Here is an 18,700-nt window from a genome sequence, read left to right as displayed (position 1 = left end):
TATACGATATGTCAAAATGCACTCTAATGGGCTAAGGATATAGTTCAGCTGCTTGCCTCGCATGCACAAGGCCCTGGGTTCAATCCCCAGAACCTAATAATAATAATAATAATAATAATAATAATAATAATAATAATACACTCTACTTCTATGTATATCTAAAAAGAAGAAATTAAAAAAAAAAAAACTTCCATTGAAGACAGCACAGTGGTGCACACCTATAATCCCAGTTACTTGGGAGGCTGAGGCAGATGATCACAAATTCAATCCAGCAACTTAGCAAGGCCTGTTACACTAGATTCATGGGACCCTAGTAGACCTCCAGGAGCCGAATCCGATGCAATCACATGAGTCTTTATTGCAAGCTTGAGCCTGGACTCACAACCGTTCCCAACACAGTGGTCCCAGGGAGTGAGTCCTGGTCCTTTGTTCAGTGAAGTTTTATAGGTTTTGAGCGGATACTCTATGCATCACAGCATCACACAGCAAATCATTCCATACCGCAGGAAAATCAAACAACTCTTAACATTGATTAGCACATTCACTGGCGGGAACAAGTTGGGTAGGGGTGATTGGTTAGTACAAGAGGGGGGATTCCTTTGAAATGATTGGTTTAGGCCATGAGGGGTGTACGTGCTAAACTACATGGTTTCCCAACATGTTATCAACCACCATAAACTACTTGGGGGTCATCTGGCATTCCAGGTATTTTCCATGTCTCATGCTGATTGGAGGTTGCTGGGGGGTTGCTATGGGTCCTCACCTAGCCTCACTGAGTCAGGGACACCTGGCGCAGCAGACCTCTCCTGTTATTTACAGACAAACAACTCAGCAGGGTGGGAATGTGCTTAGGAGCGCTCTGTGGGTTTTTCCAAGGACAAGGGTCACGCCCCTTCCTTAGGACAGGCCTTGAGGTAGAAGCTGCTGTTATTTATTTATTTTTTAAAATGGAGTCACATTAGTTTCTCAGGCCCTATCTCAAAATAAAAATTTAAAGAGAGACTGGGAATGCAGCTCAGTGGTAGACCACTTGCCTAGCACGTTTGAGGCCCTGGTTCAATCCCAAGCACCAAAACACTGACCACAAAAAGCAAAACCGTCATTGAACCATCAGAGAGGGGAATCGTTTTCTAGCTGGAAGCCTTCACTGTCTGGTTCCTGCTCTGAGGCAGAGAAGTCCTGCTCCTGTTGTCCCCAGTTAAGACATGTCTTCCTTGACCACGTGGAAGTCCTAGAGGGCAATGTTCCAAAAAGATCATGGCACCCTCAAGGAGAATCCAGTTCTGACTACACAGTAACTTCACCTAGACAGTCGTCCATCTGACTAACTTCCTGGATCATCCACTGGGTACCAGGCATCGTCCCTGCCATTGAGGAGCCAGCGGTCCATTTTGGGGAGGAGGGCTATCACCGACAGCTGCAGACAGGGTTGGACACAGGGAAGACTTGGGAGGTGAGAGGGCACCGCGGAGAGGCAGCATGGTCCGGGCCAGTCAGGCTATTTCTGAGGGGTTTGGTGCCCGAAATGAGTTAGGGAGGATGTGTGGCAGTTAGCCACCAGGGAGGGGGAGGGCCCCTAGGCAGGGCGAGGACACTGGCAAAAGCAGAGACCCACAATGCATTGTGGGAATTGTGCATTTTATCAACCAGAACATAGAGCAAGGAAGGAGACGGAGAGTTCAGGCCAGAGAGGTAAGCAAGGGATGGATTAGGAAGGACCATCCACTGACCTTTAGTCTGGGCATGGCATAATCCCAGTGACTAGGGAGGCCAAGGCAGGAGGAGCACAGATTGAAGCCAGCCTAGGCAACTTAGTGAGACCCTGTCTCAAAGTAAAATAAAAAGGGCTGGGAGTGTCACTCCGTGATAGAGGACCCCTGGCTTTAATCCCAGTAGTGAAAAAAAAATTTTTTTTTTTAAGATTCTGATTTTTTTCTGGAGGCCAGAAACAGGTGAAATGGAAGAAACTGGTTAAAATCTTGGGAAATTCCCTGTGGCCCAGTACAGTATGTGTGTTTGGGGATGCCGGCTGGAGGGGCCTCTAGGAGTTGTGGGCACCTCATGGGATGCCCATGTCCTCCACACCAAAGCCCACTGTGAGGGCTGGAGAGACCTTCCTAGTTCCCTAAATTCCAAGCCCAGCTGCCCTGATCCCTGCTCTCTCTGACAAACACTGACATTTTTTTTTTTAAAGTTAGCCCAGGAAACACAAGAGACCTGATTAATGCTGTGTGAAAAGAGCCGCTTTGGGGGAGTCACAGGAAAAGCAGAGACCTTGCTGGGTGTCCAACGAGACAAGGGTAGAGCTGGATCGAGGGAAGAATCCCTTACCCTGCCACCAGAAGGGGGGACCCCAAACCCTGGGGAGACGGGGAGGGTCAAGAACCTGGAGGCAAATATCACTGGTGCCTTTTTTTTCTCCCCCTAAACAAAGCAGCTGCACTCTGTGGTCCCTCAGGAAGGCCAGTCATTTCCTGAGGAGATATCAGGCCGGCCCAGGCCTCATTGTTCTGGGTTTCCAGCAATGGCCGCCATTACCTGACCAGGAGAACAGCCAGTGTCTCTGCAGCTGCCAGAGAAGTTACCAGAGTGGTTTCTGCTCTTCACAGGACCGGCTTTTCATCGGTGGCAAAGGGGGAAGTGTTTTCTGCCCCAGGGGCATGGCCCAGAGGCAGCACTAACTGTGCATTCACCTTCCGGGCTCTCAGGATGCAGCTGGGGTGGACCCGAGGGGGCAAGATGTGGCTGGGAGTCCTGCTGATGCTCCTGCTCTGTGAGTTTCTCTCTCTCTCTCCCCACTTTGCTTAAACTCCATGAGAATTGAAGCTCCTGAAACCAACAGATTTCTTCTGTCTCTTCCAGGTTGGAGTCTTGATGGTACAGAGAACTGTAAGTCACAGATTCATTCGACTTAGCTTTGCTCTCACACTCGCGTCCCCTTGCTTGGCTTGGATAACAGTTGAGACAAACACACCACTGGGGAACTAAAGCTGATTCCATTTGGTCCTTTTTAGAAGTGCTTAGAACAAAGCACTTGCTCTACATCTAGATCTAATCAGGGTGGTTTAGAAGCAGCCTTTTACTGTGTTTCTAGACTCTGCCGGGGGCTGCTTTTTGTCGGGACTGGGAGGTGATTGAGTAGTGAGCAAATCCATAATTTGCTGGAGGTCATTCCACCATAAATTGCTTATTTCCCTATCCTGCCCCCATCCCTGATAATTTTTAGTTTTCAATCTTTTTTTTCTCAATTGTTTTCACTCACAAATGGTATACAATTGATCTGTCAGACGCATGAAGACAGAACATAGTTTAGATTGGTATTATAATTCTCTTTCTCCTAAGTGATTCAAAAAAGAGACACCGGGTCTTGTTTTCCATCCGCCCGCTGAGGCTATGATTTTATCTGCCACATTTTGTGCTTCTACCCAGGGAAGCGTATGCCGCCCGTCTTTGCTCTGTCTGGTTTGTTATCCACTTTACGGCTGATTTTGAACTTTCCTCTTGGATGGATGGGTTTTGTTCTGCTTGGCCTTGAAGGAGGGGGATGAGCTGGGTGTGGGGACCCTGAATGGAGAGACGGTCCACAAAACAGAATCCACTAGTCAGAAATCACTTCAGCTGCAAAGAACAGGGGTGGCTGGGGCCTGGCAAGTCACACAGCTGCTTGGAGATGAAGAAGGGGTGGGGGTCCCAGGATGAGGGCGCTGGTGTGGCCACTCGATGTCCATGTTCTTCCTTGGGCATCGGCCCCCGTGGTAGCCCACGAAGGCAAGATAACCCTCATCTTCAAATCATCCCCCTTGGGTGATGGTGTCATTGAGCTTCAGAAATGACCGACTTGTCCAGGCAAGAGCCAGTGGACGGACAGTTCTGGGACCCCCCACTCTCTAAACCCAGCTATCTGTCCAGAGCCACAGGCCTGACCCATGTCTCTAGGATCAGTTTTATTTTGCCTCTTGGAGCTTTTCCCCCCACTCTGTGAAATGGGGATGGTGACAGCCTATGACATTGAGTGGCATGAGGTTGGGATGGGGCAGTAGAGATGACCCCTTTTGCACACAGAGATGGATACATGATGATGCTGACCAAGAGGCGCAAGCCTGCCTCGTAGCCGGGCCTCCTGTCTCACCTGCTGTCTTCTGTCCACTCTAGCCACAGAGGCCTGCTCTTGTCCAGACCACACCCCAAGGGCGTGCAGACGCCCCAGGGCTTGGGCTCCTGCCTCTCTCTCCATCCATACATCCTGTTTCCAGCACTACCACTCTCTGGTCCCCTTCCCCACCTCCCCCACCTCCATGGAGGTCAACCCCCTCCTCCCTGAGGTCCTAGGGGATGTTTATGCCTTCAGGGAAGACTTTGGAGCAGAGGCTCTCCCACCCTTCCTCGGGTGCCTGGTTTGTTTTGCACTGGAGGGAACAAGGCCCGGTGTCCACAGAGCCCTGGCAGGTCACCACGTGGGTTAGAGCATCGTGGCTGTGACCAGCCTCCACTTCTTGGGCCACCTGAGACCCACAGGATGTGCCAGCGTGTTCTGTGGGTCCCACTCTGCAGCCCTGGTCCTTCCCTCCCCCCATCTCAGCCCTCCTGTGCCCCTCCTGCCCCTCCCCAACCACAGCCCACCTCCCTTTGCCTCAGGAGGTGACCTGCTCGTCTTCACTTAGCAAAACCGTCTGGAGGGAACTCCCTGGACTTCCCGCCTGGCCCTGGCTGCAGGCTTATCTGCCTCCCCACCCATCCTCCACCTTCCCTCCTGGCTTCAGGGGACACATCCAACCCTCTGGTCACCAGAGCCAGCCATTCACCTGGGCCCCAGGCTCTTCCCTGCCTGGAGGTCCGTCTACACCCATTCTTGGCCTCCTCCCACCCCTGCTCTGTCCTTGATTCATGGTCCTTGTGTCTTTGTCCTTGATTCTTCTCACAGTCTACAAACCCAGCTGGGAACTCTTGTCTTGTTTTAAGGAAAAAGAAAACTCAAACACAAACAGCTCTGCCCCTCCATTCATCGTGGGTCCCCCTGCCCTCTCAGTGTCACTTTGAGGCTGGTTTGGAAGCACTGTCTCTGCCTCCTCACCTCCCCGGCCCTCCACACGCACAGCCATGTGGCCTGGGGCCCACTCCTCCCCGCCTGCAATCTCCTTGCTAAGGGTCTTCGAGGACCACCAGATGCCAAATGCAATGCACACCTCCAGCCTTTCCCGAACTGGGACTCTCTGCTGGTCGACCATGTCCCAAAGCCTCCTTTTCTGACCTTCTAGATCCTCTGCCCTGGTTTTCCTCCTCCCTCTAACCAACTCTCCTCCTTCTCCCCAGGTGAGATTTTGATCTTTCCCTGAGTCTGAGCCCGCCCCCTGGCCTCTGCAGGCTCCACATCTTGTCCTTTTGGGAAGCCCAATCCTCCCTTCTTCCATAAGCCCCCCTGATCTTCTTCTAGCCCTGACCTGTTCCCTGAGCCTCAGACTTAACCTGGGGCCAGCAACTGTCGTCTCGTCCTCCTCTCCCGCTCCTCCAGGTCCCTCAGACCCAGCTGTACCTGGGGGACTTGGTCTTCCTTCCTTACCATTTTTCGATGTTCTCTATTTTAATTGGTGTCACCCATATCCTCTTGGGAACCTTATCTTCTACTTTTTAAACTTCCATATCCAATCAAATCTTTTAAAAATTGTGGTAAAATAGGAATAATATAAAATGTATTATTAGTAACATCGATTACTTTCACGGTGTTGGCAACCGTCAGCATTATTTCGTTCTAGAACCCGGTCATCAGCCAGCCTGCAAAACAAATCCTTTGAGTCCCCTTGAGAGTCCCATGTCGGCCCCAGCTCTGGCCTCGTCCGCGTTCACCTGAACCATCGGGCGCTGCGCCAGCCTCTGGTCTTGGCTCACAGTGCTCTTTCCAAAGCTCTGCTCTCAGCTGGCACGCCCCAGCTGAAGACCCCCAGGTCAGAGCCCAGCTTGTCCACGTGGAAGAACAGGCTTTTTAATCTGGCACCTCTGCCCTGGCCCCTCCAGCCCCACATGCTGCTTCCTGGAACTGCAGTGCCCAGAATGCACTGATTCTCACGCCCCGGTGCCCCTGTGCACACACACTGTTCTCCTGGAGCTCCCACGGCCTGCCCATGGCCTGCCAGGCCCACTCCAGGGGCACTTCTTTAGACTGTCCTTGGCCTCTCAGTGTCACTGACAGTGCTGAGCTAGTGGGGTGTCCACCCGTCTGCCAGCCCTGGGTGGCACAACTGATTTCTTATTCACCCTGGACGCCTAATTCCTGGCACAGGTGCTTGATCCATTCTCATGGATGGGAACTTGAACTGCACTTGGAGATGCTTAAGATTGAGTTGGGAAGATGGGCCGGCTTGCTCTCTGCTGAGCCCAGAAGATCGTGGGGGAGGCGAGGCTTTGTGGCACTCTGTAATTTTCCTGACAACAGCGGGGTGGCCCCTCTTTCTCCTGCCCCGCTTCTTTCTGAGTCATTTCCAGGTTGAGGGCCAGGTGGCTCCTGAGTCATGCTGCTCTACCTTTCCAGGGAGCATCAGCATCCGCTGACTGGTGGCCTTGAGGTCAAGGGAAGTAGGCACCATTGTTTTGGTGTTTGGGGACTTGGCACTGTGGTTCCTGGGTGCCTTATCTGTGCTTTTGATAACTCTGCAAACTTGGATTCTTTTCCATCAACCTCCCTCTCTCCAGGTTGAAAAGATCTGACCTCTTTAGACTGCTCTGTGACCCCATCCCGCACCACAGCAGTTCTGAACCTTTTGGGGTTCACTGAGAAGAGGACCCCCTCTTCATTCTCATACCATTGGGGATGGGTCATGGACCCCCTAACACACACACTATGTCGGTTTGGCTGTGCTTGGAGAGTTTATTTACAAAGAAGATAGTGTTTCCTGTATTATTGAAATAAGAATTTGAGATTGTTCAAGATTGACCGGGTGGCTTCTTGGTTATCTATTGCTGCTAAACAAATTACTCCCAAAACTTAGTGACCGAAGTTGACACACACATGTGACCTCAGCAGTCTCAGGGGATCTCCAGTCCGGGGTAGCCTAGCTGGGCGGTTCTGGCCCAGGGTTCTCAGGAGATGGCAGTAGGTCAGGGTTGTGGTTATCAGGTGAAGGTCAGACCAGCCAGGACATCTGCCCCGCTCCGCTGTGTGGCTCCTGACACAGGCCTCGGCCCCTCCCCCTGTGGCCCTCCATGGGGCTGCTCGCGGCACAGCAGCTGGCCTGGCCCAGAGAGGCTGGACCAGGAGAGAGAAATTGTGACAGAAGCTGCATTGTCTTTGTAGCCTGACCTCAGAAGTGACGTCCCAGCATATCTGGAGCATTATGTTGCTCACATAGACCAGTTCTCCTAGAATGTGATGGGTGACCACCAAGGGGCCACAAGCAGAGGTGAGGGTCATCAGCAAATGATGTTTGTGTTAAATTTAAAATTTTTAATGTTTATTTTTTTCATCCCTGGGGGTTGAACCCCTGTAGCTCTACCACTGAGCTACATTTCCAGCTTTTTCATTTTGAGACAGAGTCTCAGTAATTTGCACAGCCTGGCCTCCCACTTACAATCCTCCTGTCTCAGCCTCCCTGGTGGAGCCGGGACTCATCTTGATGAATTTAAAAAATACTTTTTCTGCTGGGCGTGGTGGTACATGCCTGTAATCCCAGTGGCTCAGGAGGCTGAGGCAGGAGGATCGTGAGTTCAAAGCCAGCCTCAGCAACTTAGTGAGTCCCTAAGCAACTCAGCGAGACCCTGTCTCTAAATAAAATATAAAAAAGGGCTGGGAATGAGGCTCAGTGGTTAAGCATCTCTGGGTTCAATGTCTGGTACCAAAAAAAAAAAAGAAAAAGAGCTTTTTCTTTTCCACGCTGCCCACCCCCTGCCCCGTCTCCCTTGTCTGTTCTGACTGGCCACAGCACTCTGGTTCTCCCACCAGGAGAATGAACGTGGAGTTCAGTTATTTAAACAGACAGGCTTCAGAGAGTTACTTAGAAAAGCAAGCTGGCGAGAGTATCCAGTGCTTGTGGATACTGACCCCACTAAGAAAGCCGCTGCTCTGAGCTTCTGCCTGTTAAGTGGTAGGGTTTGTGTTCAGAGGAAATGAATTAGGTCTGGCCAGCAGGAAGACGGGGTGGGGTGGGGGTGGGGGTGGGGGTGGGGGTGGGGGTGGGGTGTGCTGAGCCTGGAGGGTCCGGAGCAGAAGAGTTGCCACCCTCCTCCTGGTAGGGGACAGTGCTGAAATATTTGCTATGAATGATGCTCAGAAGGAAGGAAGGGAATATCAACCAGGGCCAGGAATTGAAAGCACAGCCCCTCCAGTGCCCTCAGCCATCTTGGCTCAGATGGTCAAGATGAAAAACACCAGAGGGCCAGGAGGCAGCTCATGGAAAAGCACTTGCCTAGCACAGGTGAGGCCCTGGGTTCCATCCCCAGCACCACAAAGACAGAGAAGAAAGTAGCTGGGAAGGCAGGCATCACATTCTCATTTTTACAGGACAAGCAGTGGCCCAGAGAGGTCAAATAACTCCAAAGACCACCCAGCAAAGGGCTGTGGGCTCGGGGCCAGAACTCAGGCATGCCCAGTGCCGTATCCTAGCCTGGGGCCTGACCAGCCGGGGGTGAGCAGCTCATTCAGAACAGGAACAGTTAAGTAGCCATGACCCAGGTGAAGTCACCCCACAGTGGGCTGAGCAAAGCTGGGAGTATGGAGAGCCACTATCAGTTATCCCCCAAATTAAAAACATAAAAGTGGTTTTTATGTGGAACGATTCTCTAGAAACTTGGACAGGAGAGATAGCTGTAAAGCTCCTAAGATGGTTTTTATTTTTTATTTTTTTGGTACCAGGGATTGAACCCAGAGGTGCTTAACCACCAAGCCACATCCCCAGCCCTTTGTATTTTTAATTTTGAGATAAGGCCCCACTAAGTTGCTTAGGGGCTTGCTAAATTGCTGAGGCTGGCTTTGAACTTGTGATCCTCTTGCCTCAGCCTCCCAGGTCTCTGGGATTTCAGGCATGTACCACCATCCCTGGCAGTTTTTATTTCTGTGACTGATAGAACCCAGCTAACATTTCTCAAACACTTCACAAGTGCCAGGAAATGTGCTTCTAGTACTTAAACTCAGATTCTTACTTAACACTTTTCTTACACCCATTGTGTGAATAAGCAAACTGAGGCTCAGAGAAGTTTAGTAACTTGCCAAAGGTCAAACAACTTGTTAATAGCAGAAGGAGGATTTGGTCCAGGTAGTCTGGCTTGATGCACTTGACTTCTGCTATTTTTCCCCCCGGGAAAATCACTAAATTAAACAACTTGGCTTAAAATGAAGGAGGAGGTGCTGAGAGGTAAGGGAAGGAGATCTACTTGGGTGGGGACTGTATTAGTTGGGGGAAAATAAATATGCTCTAAAGAAAACTTCAGTGTTGAGAGCTTGCCCAGCAAAGAAGTTGCAGAGAAAGGGATTTCTGAAGATTTGCTGTAGGAAATAACTTGAATTTAAATGTTTACCTCATTTCATCTCATGGACCACTCTAATGCCGTTTTTGGTTAAATCTATTTTCAGGGGAAAAAAAGGGTTAGTTATAGACTCTTGTACTCATTGAAAAATCTGAAACATGTTATAGACAAATTAAATTTCAAATTGCTTAAAGAAGACTTTACTTTGTTAAAAGAGAGGGAAAGCGGGGTTTGGTGGTATTTCTGGCCAGCTTAGCCAAAAGTGATTTGGAACCACCATGTAACTTAGGTTCAGCAAGATGGGATCGAGGGGGAAATCAGAATGAGAGGAAAGTACAGGTGGCCACACCAAAATGCATCACAAAGATTGCCAGAAGCAGAGGTAATTTTGCCTTTGAACCTTTTAGCAGCCAAAGCAAAAAAGGAGAACACGATCCATTAGGGAATTCCCAGAATCCACAAGCTGGAAAGGAGCCCCTTGCTCAGCAGCAGCACAGCTTTGCCTGGAGTTGATAGAACCCCTGCGGTAGTGCAGGTGACATTCCGGGGACATTCCAGACTCTCAGGTTCCATTAAACTTTTGCGTGTATGTAATGCTGGAAATTGAACCCAGGTCCTCAAATATGCTAGGCAAGTGCTCTACGCCTGAGCCATGCCCCAGGCCTCCATAATGCAATCTCTTCTTCTCTTGCTATTATTATTATTATTATTATTATTATTATTATTATTATCATCATCATCATCATTATTATTTTAGTACTAGGGATCAGAGGTGCTTTACCACTGAGCTATGACCCCAGACCTTTTTATTTTTTATTTTGAGACAGGATCTAATTTGCTGAGTCTGGCCTCAGCCATCCTTCTGCGTCAGCCCCCTGAGTTGCTGGGATGGCAGACACTGCACCCAGCTCCCTAAGGCAATTTCTTAACAGCATCTGTATTAGTCTGCTCAGGCTGCCATAAAAAACATCACAGTCAGCTGGGTGCTATGTGCACCTGTAGTCCCAGCTTTTGGGAGGCTGACATGGGAGGCTCACTTGTGCCCAGGAGTTTGAGATCAGATTAGGCAAACAGCAAGAGTCTATCTTAAAAAAAAAAAAAAAAATTAAAGACTAGGTGGCTTAAACAATTGAAATTTATTTTCTCTCAGTTCTGGAGGCTAGAAGTCCAAGATCAACATATTGACAGGTTTGGTCTTCTGAGGCCTCTCCTTGACCTGGAGATGGCCACCTTCTCCCTCTGTCTTCACATGGTCGTGTGTGTGTGTGTGTGTGTGTGTGTGTGTGTGTGTAATGCATGTGCATATGCCTCAGATCTCTCTGTGTCCAGATATCCTCCTACAAGGACATAGATTTGATTGTATTAGGGCCCCACCTCAGCACTCTCATTTTAATATAATCTTTTCTTTATAGGTCTGATATCCATATGGTCACATTCTGTACTAATGGTAATTAGGGCTTCAACATATGAATTTGAAGAGTCAATATTTTACAGTCCTCATTAAACCCAGATCCGTGTTTTTGGAACAGAAAACCACAGGGAAGAGATAGCTGAGCGAGGTACTTTGAGATATAGAGAGGAATCTATCCAGAACCCCAGATGGGTTGCAGAAGGACCAAGAGGATCCTCAAAAAACAGACCTGCCCTCGTCTGCTCTGAAGCGTGGACAAACATCCTGACCAATGAGCATAGACCAGAACCTTCTAGCCTGGAAAATGAGCAGACCAGAGGCTTATTATGAACCATAACCAGAGTATGTGGTTTTTAAGCAATCCATCTTCCCATCAGCCCCTCACTGTAAATTAGTCTTCTGATGTGACCTCTGGTTAGCTGAATTCTATCGATAGTCTCTGGTGGCTGGATAGAGAGCAATTCAGCACCGGAGAACCTCAGCCAGAAATGACACGTTTGGCAAGTGGATCTGCAGAGCCTGGTTTCTGGCAGGTAGTGGTTAGATGGTTGAGTGCAGCTTGTGCTCTGGGTGCCTGACCACTGTGCTCTTTGCTTCTGAGTGGCTGACATGGGGGTAAAAGTGGTTGCTTCACAAGTGGTTTTCAATCTTCAAGATCTGGTGACACCTTTAAGCCACTGCATAGGAAACACCAGCTGGCTGAGGCATGGGGGTCTTATTACTTTAACCTAAAGATATCTGTTTGGGGAAATAACAAACTTTTTTTTTTTAAAACACCTGGTTTTTCTCCATATACTTTTTTTTTTCTTTTTTGTTTGTTGGTGCTGGTTTTTGCAGATGCTAAACACATATGAACTGTACCCCCAGCTTCAATACACTTTAAATGTTTCTAAATTGTTAAGAACTTCATTTTTAACTTGTAATAAAAGTTCACCACTTGACTCTTTCCAGAGTCAACAAATTGCAAGCACTTGTTCATGAAGTTCTTAAATTTTAAAATGTTTTAAAAAGAAAGAAAATGGCCAGGCATTTTCTAGTGGTATATCCCTGTCATCCCAGGAATAGACTCAGGAGACTGAAGCAGAAGGATTGCAAGTTCAAGGCCAGCCTGGAAATTTAACAAAGTCCCCTCTCAAGATAAAAAAAAATAATAATAATAAAAAGTGCTTGGGATGTATGTAGTTTAGTGGTTAAGTTTTCCTAGATTCAATCCCTAGTACCTGCCCCCCCCAAAAAAAGCAAACAAATAAATAAATAAGAAATGACGCCTGGGACTGCATTAATTGGATTAGGCCTGGGTGGGGGAGGAGAGTTCCTGAGTGTGATTGTGGCTTCAGATTAGAGGTAGCAGCCAATTATTTATTTATTTAATTTTATTATTTTGGGTACAGGGGAATGAACTCGGGAGCTCTCGGCCACTGAGCCACATCCCCAGCTCTATTTTGTATTTTATTTAGAGACAGGGTCTCACTGAGTTGCCTAGCACCTCACTTTTGCTAAGGCTGGCTTTGAACTTGGAATCCTCCTGCCTCAGCCTCCTAAGACACTGGATTATGGGTGTGCGCCATAATGCCCGGCAGCTGCCATTTATTAAGCACATGTATGTGCCAGGCACTGAGCTGGGTGCTCTCCGGTAAATCTGTTATAACAACCTCATGGGGTATTATTATTTTAGAGATAAGGAACTGAGCTCAGAGAGGTTAGCTGCCCAAGGTCACACAGTAAATGTCGAGCCAGGGCTTGGACATCTGTTCCTCCTGGGACCACCAAGTGGCAGTTTACAAGCTGCATGCATCTTTGCTCTCTGTCACTCTCTGCCACCTTCTCTTGGTAGGAATAGGAGCAACTTAGTATCAACAGCATCCTATTTGGCCCACTACCCAAAGTCATTATTGCTTGGTCCCATAGGCATTTGGGATCCCAGGACACTATACCGCATGGGATGTAATGATGCCACATCTGACGGGGTGAAAGTCCCCAGGACATGGTGGTTCTGAGCTAACAGGCTTCTCTGCCCCCCACACCCCGCCTGTATTTGCATTTAGCTTTCACCATCAACACCATCCAAATGGAGAGCCTGCCTGACTGGACCGTGAAAAACGGGCAGAATCTGACCCTGAAGTGCGTTGTGGACATCAGCAGCACCTTGAAGGTCAAGCCCCAGCACCTGATGCTGTTCTACAAGGACGACGTGTTGCTTCATAACGTCTCCTCTGTGGAGAACACGGAGAGCTTCTTCATCCCCACAGCCCGGGTCTACGACTCGGGGACGTACAAATGCACTGTGGTCCTGAACAAAAAGGAGAAAACCACGCAGGAGTACCAGGTCTCCGTGAAAGGTGAGTCCGAGAGTTTGAAGGTAGGCAGTAAATGAGTGTCACCCACGCAGCGGCCTGAAGAGCAATTGTGAATGGATAGTACCACTGGCTGACCTGTCCGTCCGCCACCTTTTCTCTCATCTGCCGGCATTTTCTTAACCTGAAAATGTAGGCATGAGGCCTGGCTCTGCTTTCTTTTATTTTCTTTTTTTGCGACCATTCTAACATTGAGTCGCACCCCCCATCCTTATTTATTTTCTTATTTTGAGAATCCCTCTCCCAGAAATTCCTTTCCTTCATCTCGTCTCAAAAAACATGACTTTTCCATACAAAATTGACCATCCCCCTCCCAGGGGCCCAGTCCTGATATCTCTTATGATCTCTCCATAGTTAAGGGGATTTGTTGATAGAAAGACCATAGGTTTGGGCTGGGGGTATAGCTCAGTTGGTAGAGTGCTTGCCTCCCATGCACAAGGCCCTGGGTTCAATCCCCAGCACCACACACACACACACACACACACACACACACATAAAAAGGCCACAGGTTTGTGTTAAGACACTGGATTCTACAGTCTTTCTGCCTGGGTTTCCGTCTGGGCAGGTCCTTTAACCACTCTAAAGGTCAAAGTCCTCATTATTAAAATGAAGATGATGCCCAGCTCACGGAGTTACTGAGAACATTAGAAGGATCATGTACCTGGGCACAGTGGTGCACACCTGTGATCCTAAGTACTCGGGAGACTGAGGCAGGAGGATCACAAGTAAAGGCCAGACTGAGCTATTTAGAAAGACCCTGTCTCAAAATAAAATATTAAGGCCTGGGGACATAGCTCAGGAGTAGAGTGCTTGCCGGGTTCCACCCTGGTACTGTGGAAAAATAAAGTCTGACAGAGGTGGAGTGCTGAACATGATTTCCAGCCCATGTTCTATTGCAACACAGTCACGTCTTGTATAAATGTTTCCGTCAATGATGGACTGCACAGGTGACGGTGGTCCCAGAGGTAATGCCACCTAGTTTTGCCACAGCCATCTGAGTTTGGGTAGATATACGCTGCATCTATGTGACGAAATCACTTAACAGTGCATTTATCGGAATACAGCCCTGGGCTGAGCAACACGTGACTTTCTCAAACATATCTCTGCTTCACTGTGAAATTGTGAGAGTATTTGGCCAATTTTTATATCCCAAAGAATCCGGCTCATTGTATGTACTCAGTAAATATTTATCAAGTAAATTCAAGGCAACTCTCACCTGTGGTTGGTGTTCAATAAATTATAACAACAACCAGAGTAATACTAATATACACTGGCTGTCTTTTTTTCTCTTTATACTGTATCAGTTGGGAATTGGATTGTACCACCTTCCCAAGGGGACTATGAGCCATTGAAAACAGCAACCACATCCAGGGCATGTTTGTTTTTCAAGGTACCTGGCACTGTGCCAGATATATACATGCTAACTACCTGGGAGGTAGCACTGGGTATCTGGGGCAGGGGGAGAACCCTCAGATGGGTTGGCCACTGTGACATACAAAATTGACCACCCTCGACCCAGGGTCCCAGTCCTGATATCTCTTATGATCTCCTGAGGGAGGCTTGTGACATGAGGTTAAACTGGCGCTAACTGGACTTTCTCTTTCTCTAAAGGAGTGCCCGATCCCAGAGTGACACTGGATAAGAAGGAGGCCATAGAAGGTGGGCTTGTGACAGTCAATTGTTCTGTCCCAGAAGAAAAGGCCCCAATACGTTTCATCATTGAAAAACTGGATCTACATACAACAATTGTCAAGCAAAAAAAAGAGAAGAATTCTCAGAATCAGAATTTTGTGACATTGGAATTCCCGGTTGAGGAGCAGGACCTGATTTTAGTATTCCGCTGTCAAGCTAAGATCTTATCTGGGATGGACTTTGAGGTCTCACAGTCTATCAGGAGTGAACTGGTCACCGTGAGGGGTCAGAGTCCTGCTCTCCTTATTCTTTGCAGTTTGTGGTTGGGTGTAGAGAGAGAGAGAGAGCCCAGAACTGGGAAGGGGCTGGTCCTTCTGTCTGGGCTGCTGTTCTCAGGAATGAACCTGATCTCAATCACTTAGTATTTTTCAAGCTTTTTGACCGTGACACAGTTCATATGTATGAAATTATATGTGTCTATTTCCTAAACAAAAGTTTCATAGATAATATTTATCTTTAAGATATATGATGAACTTTGATGTTTTCTATTCTATTTCCATTTTTTAAAATACTGGCCATGTCTCCCTACACTGATGCAATGTGTACCTGCCACTGCTTTGAGCCTTTGAGAGTCAGACAGCAGGAAGGGCATTGGGAAGAAGCTGGCACCTTATGCATGCTAGACATGTCCTCTACCACTGGGCTACATCTCCAGCCAATATGTATTTTTTAGTGAGGTTGAGTTATGTTCTTTATGTTCATGAGTCTAGCATATTTCCCCCATAAACGGCTTCTCCATACACTTTGCCCATTTTATTGTTTATTAATGATTTATTTTAGCCCTTTATAAATTAAAGGAATTAGGCCAAGTGTGATGGCACATACCTATGATACCAGCACCTTAGGAGGCTGAGCCAGGAGGATCACAAGTCCAAGGCCAGCTTGGACAACTTAGTGAGATCCTGTGTCTAAATAAAAAACAGAAAAGACTGGGGATATAGCTCAATGCCCAGTACCACAAAATAAATAAATCATAAATGAAAAAAAAATTAGCTGTGTGTCAGAGAAACTCTGCAAATAACCTCCCCCAGAGAGCCATGAAGCTGAATGTTCTACAAGACGCCTACCCTTTTTAAGTTTTTGCTTGGAAAAGGAGGCTATTTTTTTTTTTATCATGGTTTTATTACAAATTTAAGTGGCCATAGTGAAAAAAAAACTGATGAATGTTATATCACTCCAAATTTGCTGTTAGCATTTTATCTTACAGAGTTAGATAAATGAAATATATAATGTAGTATATGCTGTGAGTTTGTTTTTGGGGTACGCCTGGGAACCAGTGCTGAGGACAGCCCTACTTCCTTGAAGATACCACATCCTGGTATCTGAGATTTTATTAATACAGTGTTTTTCACTGTGTGAGTTATGAAGTCAATTTGGTAAACCATAGCCAGTGTTTTAACAAATCAAATAGAATAGCCAGCCTCAGCAAAAGCAAGGTGCTAAGCAACTCAGTGAGACCCTGTCTCTGAATAAAATACAAAAATAGGGCTGAGGAGGTGGCTCAGTGGTTGAGTGCCCCTGAGTTCAATCCTCAATAGCCCCCCCACAAAAAAGAAAGTCAGAGCATCATAGCTAACGGTGCACCCAAGTGAGAGGGAAAGGGGCATCAGCAACCCAGACGAAGGAATTGAGAGGAAAGGTTGATTTTTTTGTTTGTTTGTTTGTTTTTTAAGTTGTAGTTGGACAATAACTTTATTTTATTTACTTGTTTTTATGTGGTACTGAGAATCGAACCTGGGCCTTGCACGTGCTAGGCGAGCGCTCTACAGCTGAGCCCCAGCCCCAGCCCCAAGGTTGAGTTTTTAAAATCAGTTGAGGGGGCTGGGATTGTGGCTCAGCAGTAGAGCACTTGCCTTTGCACCCTGTGAGACCCTGGGTTCGATCCTCAGCACTACATAAAATAAATAAATAAACAAAATTAAGATATTGTGTTCATGTATAATTTAAAAAATCAGTTGAGAAGCAGTGGGAAAAACAGGAGCAGCAGAAAGCAGAGGAGTAGAAAGTGCTGGATTGAACCCCAGTCTGACCGGCTTGTCCACTATTCTTGTAGAGTCCTTCTCTATCCCCAAATTCCACATCAGCCCCCCTGGAATGATCACAGAAGGAGAACAGCTCTACATTAAGTGCACGATTCAAGTGACACACCTGGCCCATGAAATGCCGGAAATCATCATCCAGAAGGACAAGGTGATCGTGGCCACCAACACCAACAGAAAGAACCCCGAGGCGGTCTACTCAGAAATGGCCATGGTGGAGCACAATGGCAACTACACCTGCAAAGTGGAGTCCAGCCGCATTTCCAAGGTCAGCAGCATCGTGGTCAACATAACAGGTAGGGCTGCTGCTGCAGGAGAGTGTTTGCAAATGGCGGGCTCAGGAAGCAAGTGTCAGTATGGCCAGTAAGAATGGAGACTCTTCCTGCCCCTTCTCCTCTGAATGAATGTGCTCAACTGGCCTTTGGTGCTGGTGGGGAAACGCCAACACACAGAGAGTCGGCAGTCTGCTGTGTTGGTTGAGTACTCAGGTTCTCACGACAGACCCCAACCCTGCCACTCACTACTTCTGTGACTTTGGGTGAGTTATTGACTTTACCTCACTCTGAGAGATGGAGATGATAGCGCTCACCTTATAGGACTATTATAGTGATTAAATAAGTATGCTCTTTTTTTGAGAGAGAGAGAGAGAGAGAGAGAGAATTTTTTAATATTTATTTTTTAGTTTTCGGTGGACACAACATCTTTTTTATTTTTATGTGGTGCCGAGGATCGAACCCAGCGCCCTGTGCATGCCAATACTATCGCTTGAGCCACATCCCCAGCCCAACTATGCTCTTAAGTGTTAGCACAATGCATTGTACAGAATAAGCACTCAAAGAATATTTACTATGTATCTATGATCATACTGCATTTATCTTTCTTCTGTGCCAAGCACTATGTTACATCCCCAGTAGTTCCTACAATAGGTCAGGAAAAAAATAATAGTAATAATTTCCCATTGTGGAACACTGTGATAGGTTTATACATGTTTTTATTTAGTGCTTGAAACAATTCTACATGATAGTTATTTTGATACCACTTTATGGATATGAAAACCGAGACTGGGAGATTAGTAACTCACCTAAGGATTAGAAGGGTCACCAGGTGGCAGAATAAGAGTCACCCCCAGACTGTTTGATTTCCAAACCTGTGTGCTTGAAAGTTCCCTCTGATTCCTACCCCCTCACCTGGCTTCATTTTTCTCTAAAATACTTATTACTAAAAATATAGACATATATACTCTGTTTCTCTTGTTTATTGGATTTATTCAGCCATTAGAATGTAAGCTGCTGAAAGCAGAACCAATTATCCATTTTATTTAATATTTTTATCTTTAATTTTTTTTTTTTTGGTGGTGCTGGGGATTGAAGCCAAGGCCTCATGCATACTAGTCAAGCATCCTTCCACTGAGCTACATCCCTAGCCAATGCTATCTCCTTAACACCTGGAACAGCACCTGGCCATAGTAGGAATTCGATACAATTGTTATTTAACAGTGTTTCCAGAAACAGAGAGGATAGGCTCTTCTTGGTCCCTCAGCAGAAGTGTCCATTCATGCTTGTGTCTGTTCCTTCAGTCTTTCATTAAGCCCTCCACTGAGTATCCAGGCACAGCCACAGTCCCCAGTGTCATAAGTCGGAGGCCACCAGCTACTCATCTGGGTGAGTGGCATATAGGTTACAGCAGCAGTCTGGAATTCTAGAGTATGCTGGAAATTTAGTGAATTATTGAGAATGACAGATAATTTGATGGCT

The 18,700-nt window shown here is 47.2% G+C and overlaps 1 protein-coding gene and 1 non-coding gene across 4 annotated transcripts in view; both read left to right on the top strand.

Moving 5' to 3' along the window:
• Positions 1-2,473: 2,473 nt before the first annotated feature.
• The window catches only part of Pecam1 (platelet and endothelial cell adhesion molecule 1), a 46,605-nt gene continuing 30,378 nt past the window's right edge, over positions 2,474-18,700 (top strand). For 2 of the 3 annotated variants that reach the window (XM_015504822.2, XM_015504821.2), the window contains exons 1-5: positions 2,475-2,773; positions 2,863-2,889; positions 12,907-13,200; positions 14,827-15,132; positions 16,961-17,242. In XM_015504822.2, coding sequence (XP_015360308.1) covers positions 2,710-2,773; positions 2,863-2,889; positions 12,907-13,200; positions 14,827-15,132; positions 16,961-17,242 — 973 coding nt within the window. In that variant the 5' untranslated portion in view covers positions 2,475-2,709. Of the gene's footprint in view, positions 2,774-2,862; positions 2,890-12,906; positions 13,201-14,826; positions 15,133-16,960; positions 17,243-18,700 lie in introns of all 3 variants that reach the window. The other variant, XM_048798163.1, reaches the window with a different exon arrangement.
• Trnag-ccc lies at positions 13,610-13,683 on the top strand. Its single transcript has one exon. It is a non-coding gene; the product is annotated as a tRNA-Gly (tRNA).

The sequence above is a fragment of the Marmota marmota genome, unplaced genomic scaffold (genome assembly GCF_001458135.2).
Source record: "Marmota marmota marmota unplaced genomic scaffold, marMar, whole genome shotgun sequence".
In the NCBI taxonomy this organism is placed as follows: domain Eukaryota; kingdom Metazoa; phylum Chordata; class Mammalia; order Rodentia; family Sciuridae; genus Marmota; species Marmota marmota.
This window is presented reverse-complemented; position numbering and strand designations above follow the sequence as displayed.